The sequence below is a fragment of the Aplidium turbinatum genome, chromosome 4 (genome assembly GCF_918807975.1).
Source record: "Aplidium turbinatum chromosome 4, kaAplTurb1.1, whole genome shotgun sequence".
Lineage (NCBI taxonomy): Eukaryota > Metazoa > Chordata > Ascidiacea > Aplousobranchia > Polyclinidae > Aplidium > Aplidium turbinatum.
This window is the reverse complement of record NC_137475.1, coordinates 41,983,321-41,995,776: the sequence shown is the minus strand read 5'-3', so window position 1 is coordinate 41,995,776 and position 12,456 is coordinate 41,983,321. Positions and strand designations below refer to the sequence as shown.

Sequence of the window (12,456 nt, the reverse complement as noted above, 5' to 3'; positions counted from 1 at the left end):
ACAAAACAGGTTGGTTGCAATTGAATACTTGAAATCAAGAAGGGCCCAATTATCACAAAGGTGTGTTTAAAATAAATGTGTTGTAGCCTACCGTAGTTATTTTGTGATGGAATCTCAAGGGGCCCACTGGTAATAAACTGTTGCGTTTCAGTAACAATGTGTTTTTTTAGTTGTTAAAGTTTACTGCGTGTAGCCTACTTGTCCATTAAGAAGATAATTTAGGCCCGGTACCAATGAGATGCTGGGCCCTTATACCAAAACATCTCTAAAAACACCACATTATCTTAAAGAAAAGTTAAAATACGACAACATTAGTAAAATTACTGAAATAAAACAGGTTGGTTGCAATTGAATACTTGAAGTCAAGATGGGCCCAATTCCCACAAAGGTGTGTTTAAGATAAATGTTTTTTAATTATTTTGGTTGTTTATTTTTTCGTATTTTGTGGTAGAACGTTGGAATTAGCAACTGTTGAACTGAAACCACTTTATACACTGGTAGGATCACCATACTTTGTAAGCTACTGTTAAACCACGAAGTAGACAGCTCATTTTAAAATGATTGTCATAAATGGGCAAATTATATAAGACATTTGCATAACTTAATTGCAATGCCTTGTCTAAATTTTGCAAAAGCATAGATTGAAACCTTTCTTTAGCATACCAGGTAAGGTGAAAGCGTTCATGTTTTGTAGGTTAGCTTCTCTTTAGCATAAACTTTAAGAGTGAGGTACGATTGATTTTGAAGTCTGCCAATAACTAAACAAGTCACATGAAATACTTTTTGTAATACTGGACTAGCTGAAAGTTTGGTTGGTCTATTGATATCCCTTTTAACAATAAAGTATTTTTCTACATCTACTGGTATAACTTGCAAGGTAAAAGTCTTTTTGAAGTGTCATAAGCTGCATTAAGGCTGTTGCACTTTTAGCTTAACGTTTTGGTTTTACAGGGTGTTTTGTTTTCTTAAGCTTAACTTCAAAGTGAATGTTACTGGTTTACAACTGGTACGGTAGTCTAGCTCTAGAATGGTGTAACCTTGCTATGTACCAAGATTTTATTCAGCATTTCATAAAGAAGATGTCATGTTTGAACTAGCGACATTCTTGCTTTGAACATTTCAGATTTATAAACAAAACTCTCAAAGAGGAATTCTTTGAAATGGCTGACCATGGAGGTTTGTTAGAACCAAGCAAACTTTGCTTTGCCATTATTGCCATTGAAGTACATTTGTTTACTATGATTACCAATGGTGCAGATGTGCTGCAAAAGTTTTGCAGATGTTCCAAACAAGGAAATGTTTTTGTCAAAGCTCTTTGCATAGTTTTTTTTTTCAAAGTTATGTTGAGCCAAATGTTAAACCTTGAATGTACCAGAAACCATGAAGCATTTAATGCGATCTTTACCCATGTCTTTAATTGCTGTGGTAAGAACCAGATAAAGTGATCAGCAGGCCACAAGCTGAAGAACGACCACCAAAAGTAAGGCAAACAATTCAAAAACTGACCTCAAAGGTCAGCAAGTAATAAGCGGACAGCGGTCATTGAGTAGGGTAATAATCAATTCACCTGCCTTTAGATGTAGGCCATAAAAATGTTTGTCTTATTTGTAGCCTATTCCATTTCTGCAGTCATATTTTGTTTACTGCTAAAAAATTGTAAACAGTAAACAAAATAGCATTTCTCATAGATTAATTAGCATTTCATTTTTAGCATTTACAATCCCGTAATTATAAATATCCCTGACTTTACAGAGGTAGCTATCAGCAAGTGTAACCAGCATACATTTAGATACCAGTATAATAAGTATATATTTTATGACAGTTGCTGGGATTTTGTTTGTGATTTTAAATCGTTGCTGCTTTATATTTCATTTCTTTCATTCCAAGCAAAGATGAAGCTATAACTTGATAGACCTGTGTTTACTATAAGTTATATTTCTGCTGTGTTCTGTACACTGCTGGGTTGATGGTTGTTTATGAAGTTATAAAAGTTTAATTAGGTAGTAGTTATTGTGCAGTAAGCATTACAACATTTCATTAAGCACCAGTAACCTATGAAGGCTTTCTGAGTACTGCAAAGTTGTCAGTGAGTAATGAAGCTGTTAGACCTTACCTAGAAACCTATTAACTAGTGTTGCACTGTAAATATTGCTCCGTTTTATTAAAGTTCATAGTAATTTTCTTATGTATGCTGTGATTCCTGTCAAGTAGTTGCAACATGTGATAAAGTTATTAAACTTCATCTACATAAGTCAGCATTCATGCCCATGCACCATTCCAATAACAGCTGTTTTTAGCATGACCAATGGTGTTTGCATATATGAAAAAAATAATTACATGTAGTAAAGTTAATTCAACAGTTAGATTACAGCAACTGCTGCTCATAATAATTGTGCTTCTTAAATTCAACAATCACAATGTTCCAAAAATAAAGCAATTAATAAAAAAATGTTTTAGTGAAATATAGCATGATTAACAACAGGTTATTAATAATAGTGTATCTTGTGTGAGTATGCCTAGTTAATAAACCATGTACGCCATTCTGTGCTGTTATAAATTAACACTGTTCTGTTGTGAATTGAAAGTATATCACTAGATTGGTAACTACTGTTTTTATCATACTAAAGTTCCTGATTAATTATGCACATTTAAGTTTTGAGTACACTTGAGTTTTCATGTTAGCATTTTGAATGGGTGCTTGGGTAGCTTTTTGAAAGTATTGTAATGGTGAGTGGTTTAATCAATCAATCACTGGTTTATGTTTTTTCACAAAATATTACATCAAATGCACTGGTAGATTACATAAAAGTGAGAGAGGAAGGAAGCGAAAGACCTTATGAGGTCACCAAGTCAGCCTCTACCCGGGCGATCCTACAAGGCAAAACATAATTACCACTTGGTGAAAGTGTTAAAATGTTGTTTGTTAAAGCATTTGTGAATTCACCTTTTTTTTTGCACTTCTAAACTGTTTTGCTATGTTATGGCTATACATTTAAAAATAATAGGTTAGTGAAATTTCAAATGCCAATTGTAATTTTTGGAAAAAATTGCTTTCAAATGTAACTAACCAATTTAAAATTCTCATAATTTTGTCAATTCTTGTTCGATGTAAAAAATTGTATGAACTCAATGTGATAAGCATATCAAATTTTTATGCTAACATCTACTGTGTGTTATAAGATCTGGGTTGAACGACCCCTACGCTTCATGACCGTTGCCAGTATGTTTAGAAATCGTTAACACTTTTGGCTTTCATTGCAAGCAAAAGTGTAGCTGTGACTTGATAGACCTGTGTTTGCTCTTATTTACATTTGTATTGTTTTCTCAACTGGTGAGAAAGTCTAGTGAAGTGAACCACCTTTCCATATCAGTGCAGTTAACATACACACTATGTCACAATCAATGTGCAAAGCCTCGCGTCGGGCTGCTTTGCGTCTTGACAGAATGTGCTGTTTTCATTGTGGAGTTCTGGTGCGGTGTGTTATTATCGGTTATGACCTGAAGTAACCTCTGATTGAGAAATTTGTATTATGTAACGTATTTCTAGAATCATCTGTAAGCATGCAAATCTAGAAGGTTCTGTTGTTTTTCATGATTTCTGAGCGTCGTTTGTCATGACGTCATAAGGTTGTTTATCTGTAAATGTCCGATTGCAAAATCGTTATTATGTAAGAATCTTCTTGCGAACGTGACATTCTTTAGACTTCTATAAGCTTCTGCTTGTTGACATTTAAATGCTACGTGACCGAACGATGGTTCTTTATGATGTAACCTTCTCGAAGTTACTGGACTGAACAGCCAACTATAAATAGTGGTGTAGTTTGTATTCTGATCATTCTGAGATTATTATTATGGTGATTATTATGATGATTATTATTGAGTTGGTTATGAGAGTTGTGCTATGAGTTGTGGATTGGTAGTTGATGCAGAAATTAGAGTTATTTGAGAAGCCGTTCGTTAAAGTTCTTCAAGAAGTCAGATTATCATTTCACTAGCAGAATTATTCGACATTTAGTTGACTGCTTTTCGGTTTGACCCATTAAACTACGTCATTGAATCTTTCCAAGTCTTTTTCCTGGTAAGAGATAGAAAGAAATCGTGACATTCTGGGGGCTCGTCCGGGATAAACCGAAAAGGAATATAACCGAAAAACCGAAGAATACCGAAGATTTATTGAAAGAATAATAAATTAATGTCAAGATGGCGGATACTGTCAAACATGAGATGATTGAAGACTTAGGGAGCATGGCTGAACGAATGGGGCTGGCTGACTGGTAATGAGAAGTCTCAGTTTGTGATGGAAGAGTATCACAAGATAATGGACCAAAAAGCTCAGCGAGAAGCTGACGAAAGAGAAGATAGAAGAGCTGCTCGTGAAATAAGGAAAGCAGAACTTGAAGCTGAAGAAAAACGAGCACAGCGTGAAGCTGAAGCTGCACAACTTGAAGCTGAGGAAAAGCGAGCACAACTTGAAGCTGAGGAAAAGCGAGCACAACTTGAAGCTGAAGCAGAGGAGAAGCGGGCGCAGCGCGAAGCTGAAGAAAAACAAGCTCAACGAGAAGCTGAAGAGAAACAAGCGCAGCGCGAAGCTGAAGAAAAACAAGCTCAACGAGAAGCTGAAGAGAAACAAGCGCAGCGCGAAGCAGAAGCTGAAGAAAGAAGAGCGCAATATGAATTGGAAAGGTTAAAACTTGAATTAGAAAGACAAAAGCTGGACATTGGTGAGCAATCTAATTCTACTAATGATAATGCTCGAGATGTTATTGTGGCGCAAGTTAGACGTCCAGATTTGCCATCATTTGTTGAAGAAAAAGATGAGTTGGATAGTTATTTGTTAAGATTTGAAAGATATGCTACAATAGCCAATTTGGAGAAGTCGACGTGGGCTACCCAGCTAAGCATGTTATTATCGGGACAAGCTCTTGATGTATATTCAAGACTTTCGCAAGAAGAAGCCATGAACTACGACAGATTGAAGTTAGCTCTGTTAAAGCGATACAATTTTACCGAGCATGGATACCGTCAAAGATTCCGTGAGGCAAAGCCTGAACGACACGAAAGTCCAGGTCAATTTATTGAACGTTTAAGAAACCTTTTGTTAAAATGGTTTGAACTTTCGGGGGCCGATCAATCATTGGACGGATTGGCAAACCTTATAGTTAAGGAACAATTCGCAGATTCATGTTCAAAAGATCTGTCTGTTTATTTAATGGAGAGAAGTCCAAAGAATCTAGAAGAAATAGCCAGTGTGGCAGAACAGTACTTAGTTGCTCATGATGAAAAGTTGTCGACTGAAGAAACGTTGTCATGCGATAATGACGAGGAGCAAACAAATAACTCTAAAGGAGGTGCTGTTCCAAGAGAAGTACGTTGTTTTCATTGTAATGGCTTAGGTCATAAGTCTGTTAACTGCCGGAGAAAGACTAATAGAAATCATCAGGAATCGAGGAAGTGGTGCAATCGTTGCAATAGGCAAGGACACGAAGCGAAGGAATGCAAGGACAAGTCGTTTTCCTTACCTAATCAGTCTGGAAAAGATAAAGACACGGACGTTTATCGAGGTGGTTGTGCGTTAATGATTCCTAAACCCACGCTTGAAAATGAGAGATCGGATGAAGATGATCAGTTGGAGAAGAAAACGGGAAAGAAGACAAAAGAAGATGCTTATAAAGAAATAAAACCTGAAGATTACCTACCAGTAGTGGATGGAACAGTTGGAAACAAAAAGGTAAAAGTTTTACGCGATTCTGGTTCTACGGGTATAATGGTGAGGAGAGATTTAGTAAATGACAATCAGTTAACGGGAAAAACTGGCCATGTGACAAGGATAGATACCACTTCAATCCAAGGACCGTTAGCGATGATATATATCGAAACTCCGTATTGTAGTGGGACTGTGAAAGCGTTATGTTTACAAAACCCTTTAGTTGATCTTATAATCGGAAATGTTATTGAGAGAAATTCTGAAGTTACTTGTTATTCTTGTGGCAAGAATGGTCACTTTGCTCGAGATTGTTCTGCAGATAATCAGCAACGATCTCACGATGACGGATACAATGAGCGCGATGAACCGAGGAGAAGAGGCAGGCGACGACCATTTGGAGTTTGCTATAGATGCGGTAGACGCGGACACTTCGCCAGGGAATGCGTTGCTAACGGCGGACATTCAGAAAATAGACGTTGCCGTGACAACCACTGCTACCGATGTGGGGAGATTGGACACATAGCAAGGAGCTGCCCTTTTGATGAAAAGGCTTGCTATAATTGTCATAAAGAAGGTCATCTCGCCAAGGACTGTCCGGAGAGGAGATGTTTCCGATGTAGGAAGATGGGTCATCTCGCTCGCCGATGCACTGAAGTTGCTGAGGACGTTGGAAACTTTCGCAGAAAACGTGACTATTGTTTTGAGAAAAGCTATTGTTGGTAGATCATGCAACGATGGACTTATGAAAATTGATTATTGAGTAATTAATTGTTTTATGGTGTGTTTTGTATTGATTGTGTTGTTATATTGTTTGCAACAATATTCTAAGGGGGGGCGTATGTCACAATCAATGTGCAAAGCCTTGCGTCGGGCTGCTTTGCGTCTTGACAGAATGTGCTGTTTTCATTGTGGAGTTCTGGTGCGGTGTGTTATTATCGGTTATGACCTGAAGTAACCTCTGATTGAGAAATTTGTATTATGTAACGTATTTCTAGAATCATCTGTAAGCATGCAAATCTAGAAGGTTCTGTTGTTTTTCATGATTTCTGAGCGTCGTTTGTCATGACGTCATAAGGTTGTTTATCTGTAAATGTCCGATTGCAAAATCGTTATTATGTAAGAATCTTCTTGCGAACGTGACATTCTTTAGACTTCTATAAGCTTCTGCTTGTTGACATTTAAATGCTACGTGACCGAACGATGGTTCTTTATGATGTAACCTTCTCGAAGTTACTGGACTGAACAGCCAACTATAAATAGTGGTGTAGTTTGTATTCTGATCATTCTGAGATTATTATTATGGTGATTATTATGATGATTATTATTGAGTTGGTTATGAGAGTTGTGCTATGAGTTGTGGATTGGTAGTTGATGCAGAAATTAGAGTTATTTGAGAAGCCGTTCGTTAAAGTTCTTCAAGAAGTCAGATTATCATTTCACTAGCAGAATTATTCGACATTTAGTTGACTGCTTTTCGGTTTGACCCATTAAACTACGTCATTGAATCTTTCCAAGTCTTTTTCCTGGTAAGAGAGAAAGAAATCGTGACACACTATATTATCATAAGTCTGCTTGCCGATAAGGGGCCCAAAATTATTTTGGCCCCGGGGTCCACCAAGGGCTTAACACAGCACTGAATACAGGCCTGCCTGGTATTGCAGCAAATGGTGTCTAAAACGCAAGCATGCTTTAGTGTATGAAAGTATATTCACTTGCCAAAGATATATATCCTAATCCACAAGGCCTACTGTATTAGCATGAACCTATACTGTAAGTCTATGCTCAGTTAAGAATAAAGGCTCGCTTAACCTGCAGAAGGGGCCAGGAGTAGTAGACAAGCTACTGAGATTTTAGAAATGCGGCAGCTGAAATTCTTGGGCCATATCGTAAGGAAAAGCGAACTCAAACATTTATCTTGACGTGGTAAAATACCCAGGATGAGCTCACTTCTACACAATTTTCAACCATACACCAAACAGTCAAACACCCTATTAAACTTTGACGCCTACTAGATCAATCCAACTGGAACATCTGTAGCCTACCTGAATTTTGACTTTAGACTTCAAAAAAGCCTACACAAAGTAGGCTACACATCGTTGTTCATAGAAAGCTGATTAAGCTATGATACTCAGGCTACAGAAAAAGACAGCATACAGCAACCTTGTTTGAAGTAGTAGAACGAAGTGATTTGGCTAATTCAGCTTAGTTGCAAATAGCTAGGCTATGCTGGTTGATGAGCACGTTCTTTGCTTTCATGTTAGTAGATAAACAAATTAAAGTTTTGGGCATAGGAAGGCGTATTGCTGCCATGGCAAGAACAGGAAAAAGTGTGCCTATAACTTATCCTTTCCTCAAATGCTTGTTGGGAACAGCAAAAGATAACCACTAACCAGCATTATCACAGCCGATTCATTTGGTTTGTGTGGTCACGTTCAATGCCACAGATCTAAAGGAAATGTTGAGGTTAGACAGATGTTTCAGTAGCCTAACTATAACAGACTACGAAAATTAGGAGACATATTCTGTCACAAAATCACGTGTCGTCAATCAGAATCGTAGGCGTAAAAAAGGTGGTTGGTGGGGTGTTACAAGGTCTGCAAAACAGTGAAGTTTTTAAGGTACCGTACCGATATAAAGCTTTCAACTAGTCGACATTGGTTGGTTTTGAATCTTTATCCTCGGACTGACAAAGCCTTGTAGGCCTATAGGTTATTCCTGGTAGTTTTGCATACTTGTAGAGCAGTGGTTCCCAACCTTTTCGTTGTCACGGACCCCTTTAGACAAATTGTTAATTCTGCGGACCCCTACCTAAATTTTGCCTGAAAATCAATTAACATACTATTGACTAATAAAATTAATTTGCGTTCTTCTGGTGACTATTTACTAGGTTACCTCGTGATGTTAAAGATGGTAACTAGCTTTTTTTTCCGACGTTTCGTCAGTCAGCAAGAATCAGAATTAATTCTGATTCTTGCTGCTTTACTTTACTCATTTTATCAGTATGTTTTTGTGTTGTGCCATCGTTGCTGAACAGGTTGTATTAACCTGTTTTAGCCACCTTGATAAAGTCAGTCGTGCTGACTGACGAAACGTCGGAAAAAAAAGCTAGTTATCATCTTTAACATCACGAGGTAACCTAGTAAATAGTCACCAGAAGAACGCAAATTAATTTTATTACCAAATGCCTGGTGAACAGTCTCTCTCTGTTTTTAATACTATTGACTATTGTAATAATTATGCTACTCAACTACTGTACTGTGTCATATTGCATTGCCGCTATGACTCCTGCGGCAAATATCAGGTTGAACAGTTGCTCAAATAAGAAAATGAATGAATTGTTCAAGAAATGTCAGCAGTAGGACCCAAAGTGCCATGCCGAAACTTTTCAACGTAAGCAAATTTAATGAGAGGGCTGTTGCTGCCTTTCCTGAACTAAACGACTGAACTGTGGTTGAGTTTTTGACAATGCAACACGGGGAGATGTTCCACCAACGGACATGGTAGGACCAATGGACCACCGTTCTATTTCTTAAAATAAAAGTTGGAAGCACGAAAAATGTTATTGTGGTATCGAGATTAACCTTTTTGGTTTTGGAAATCTTCCTTGCGGGGACCTGTGATTTTTTTTCTTATTGTTATGAAGGAAAGTATGGTTTACAAGGTAGAAAGTAAAATTTGAACATTTTTCTTCTGCAATTTTTTTCACCCATCAGTTTATTTTTTCACGACTGTTTTTTGTTTGCTGATTGCTTATTCATTGATTAATGAAATTGCAATGAGTTAAATGTTTAAATTTTATCCATCATTAAACTAGGCCATAAAATCCAAGAACTATCATGCATGTGACCAACGGACCACCCACTTGTTCGACCATTGGGTCACTAGCTAATTGTTCAACAATGTAGCCTATTCCTTTATGTATTAAGACTAAAGATGTCAGAAATTAAAACAACTAGCAATAAAACAAAGTTGTTTAGTTCGGAAAATCTTAACAAAGCTGTCGAAGATGTTTTGAAACAAAATATTTTTGTTCGAAAGTCGGCGAAAAAATATGATAGCCTATAGGCTACCACGAACAACGTTCGCTCGTTATGTTAAAGAATAAATCAATTGATAGTGAGAAAACTACTGCACCAACAGAACACCCGTGGCATCTAAAAAACGCCTGTCTGATATCTTAAAGGTTTCTGCAACTTTAAAAAAATATGAGATTTAAAAGGAATAAAATAAACACCAAAAACACTTAAAGCTCATATTATGAAATTGAATATGAAAATATGAAATGAAATTTCATAATAAAAATGCTTATTGCATAATAAAAATGCTTATTGCTTATGTTGTTGTGTTTTTTGTATGTTGTTCATGCATTAAATAGTCTAAAATATGCTCCAGTGCATCAGCTTTTTGCCATGTAGAAGTGACCCGTTGGTCGAATAGCAGTGGCCCGTTGGTCGTATAGGGGTTTGACCAACGGGGCACTTTTTATTATCAATTAAAAGTTAATTTTCGGCAGTTAGTAGTTGGAAAATTAAGAAACTTTTCTGGCTGAATATACCAGGGTATGTAACCTACTGTTATGCCAAAAAAGAAGGACGCATGACCTTTGTATGGCCAGAAAATAACAAATATGTGAAAAATGACCCGTTGGTGACACATCTCCCCTATGTCATCTTCAACGTCCTGGCGATTTCGATGTTTAGTTTTTATTGTAACAAGAGCTGAAAATCCTGCCTCGCAAATGCAAGTGGTTATGAATGGTAACAAAACAATAATCGCTTGCTTTGCCAAGAATAGGTAGGTTAGCAGTTGTGAGCACCAAAATTCTTCCACAGTTTTTAAATGAAATTCATTGCGTAATAACTCTTTTGATCTCAAATCAATTAGGTCATCTTTACTGAGATCGTCATCGCTAATGTTGTTCAAGTCAAAAAGAAAAGGATTTCGAATCCATGTTTCAACTTCGTTTGGCAGGTGTTCTAAATTAAAATAACGTTGAAATGAGATTTGCAGGGTTTCCAAGTGTGCGCAAAATTCTTCTCTCATAGAGATCAAAAGAATACATTCTCTTTGAGTTTGATCCATCAAGATAAGATCTTCTAACATTGGAAAGTTAGCGTAAGTACCTGCTTCCAATCTGCGTTTCCAAACCGGCAACTTGGCTGAAAAAGCTTTCAGTTTTTCAGCTGCATCAATTATTGTCACACCTGGTCCTTGAATGCCACGATTAACATTGTTAATATGACCAAAAATATCAGCTAGGTTGGCCATGCCGTATAGAAAACTTTTACTCTCAAACAATTTTGAGAGGGGATTTCCTTTTGCTTTTCAAATCGACATGCGTTGTGGTAGGTGTAGTTTGAGGTCAATGTAGGTACTGTAGGCAGCAGTAGGCCTATAGATTTATTTTAATGCATAGGCCTACCGGTACAGTTTATTCTCGCGGGCTTGAGCTTGATACATTTGCATCTAAAGAGAGAAATAAAAGTAAAAAGATCGTTTTTCGTTCTTTTTTTTTCTTCAAAATTTGTCAAGGTAATCACGGACCCCCAAATGCTTTCTCACGGACCCCCAAGGGGTCCGCGAACCCCAGGTTGGGAACCACTGTTGTAGAGGCTCTTGACACGGGGTCGGTAACCGAGATTGGCAAAGTGAAGTTTCCGAATGTTGTTGGTTGTTGTTATAGAGAATTGTTCACAAGGTGCCGTTGAGCGGAGTGCAGTCCTGAAATGCGTTGCTCAAGCGCAAAACCAAGAGTAGAACCAGCGCCGCTTAATCTTGAGTCAGACGAGTGTAACCGCTAAGCTAATGTCCGATTTCCAAAACAAGAAATAATGTTTAGGCTACTAAGTGTTACAAACTATTGACATAAATGAAAATCGTCTGGAGGGCCACAAATTATATAAAATTGGGACCTTCCGCGGACCAAAAAGTTTAAGCCTGCAAGCCACGGTTTGCAGCCTACACTTTTAGTTTAAAACTTCTAAAAGTAGGGCTAGTAAGCCTATGTAAAACTAGGGCCGTATTAACCGCCCCTCGAGCTTTTCGGCCCGGGCCCCTCATTTTAATATCTTTAAAGTTTTTGACGGTTTAAAAAAAGCTGCTACAATAGCTCGATAATCAATAACTTAAATCATGCAAGGCCGTATTTAGACCTACTAGGCCTACTTCCTAAACCTCTGGCTAGGGGCCTCTTCCATCTAGGGGCCCACGCATGTTTAGTTTGTGCAGTGTTTTTTGTCTGATGTTATAATTTTACATGCGCCGGTAACATTTAATTCAAATTTTTTTTCCATTTTTGCACAAATTTCTCGCTCGCTTTGCTCGCTCAATCACATTTTCTCCATTTAACCAGCGACCTTAAACATAGCCTACATAGTTTTGGAATGTGGATGAAGGGGAGTAAAAAGCTTTTAAGCCCCACAAAAAAAAAATATATGCAATGTTCCAAAGTAAACACTGCTTACACAAATAACCTCATTAATTCAAGAAATACATCATTGAAATCCTTCTGTGGTCATAAATGATTTATCTTTTGAACTGATAAGGTGACTTAAATTGAAATCAAACCTTATGGCCAAATTCAACTTTAATTTGATAAAATGTGCAAATCGTGCATCTTGATAAAAAAGAAAACATCACCGGTATTGCGCCAAAAAGTGACTAAAACAATTTTGTTATATCAAGCATCACCTCAAAATCGATTGCTAAAAAACATTATCCAAAGGAGGAGAAAAGCTTTTTCATAGACAAAC

The 12,456-nt window shown here is 37.3% G+C and overlaps 1 protein-coding gene across 1 annotated transcript; it reads left to right on the top strand.

The window, feature by feature from the left end:
* Positions 1-1,160: 1,160 nt before the first annotated feature.
* LOC145769189 (uncharacterized) lies at positions 1,161-6,978 on the top strand. The gene is made up of 3 exons (XM_082580779.1): positions 1,161-1,176; positions 5,298-5,728; positions 6,024-6,978. The coding sequence occupies exons 1-3, from the start codon at positions 1,161-1,163 to the stop codon at positions 6,225-6,227; spliced, it is 651 nt and encodes a 216-aa protein (XP_082436905.1). The 3' UTR covers positions 6,228-6,978.
* The last annotated feature ends 5,478 nt before the right edge of the window (positions 6,979-12,456 follow it).

Coding starts and splice junctions, on each gene's coding strand:
- LOC145769189 (XM_082580779.1), top strand. Junction 5,729..6,023: donor GAACAGTTGGAAACAAAAAG/GTAAAAGTTTTA, acceptor ATTGTTCTGCAG/ATAATCAGCAACGATCTCAC.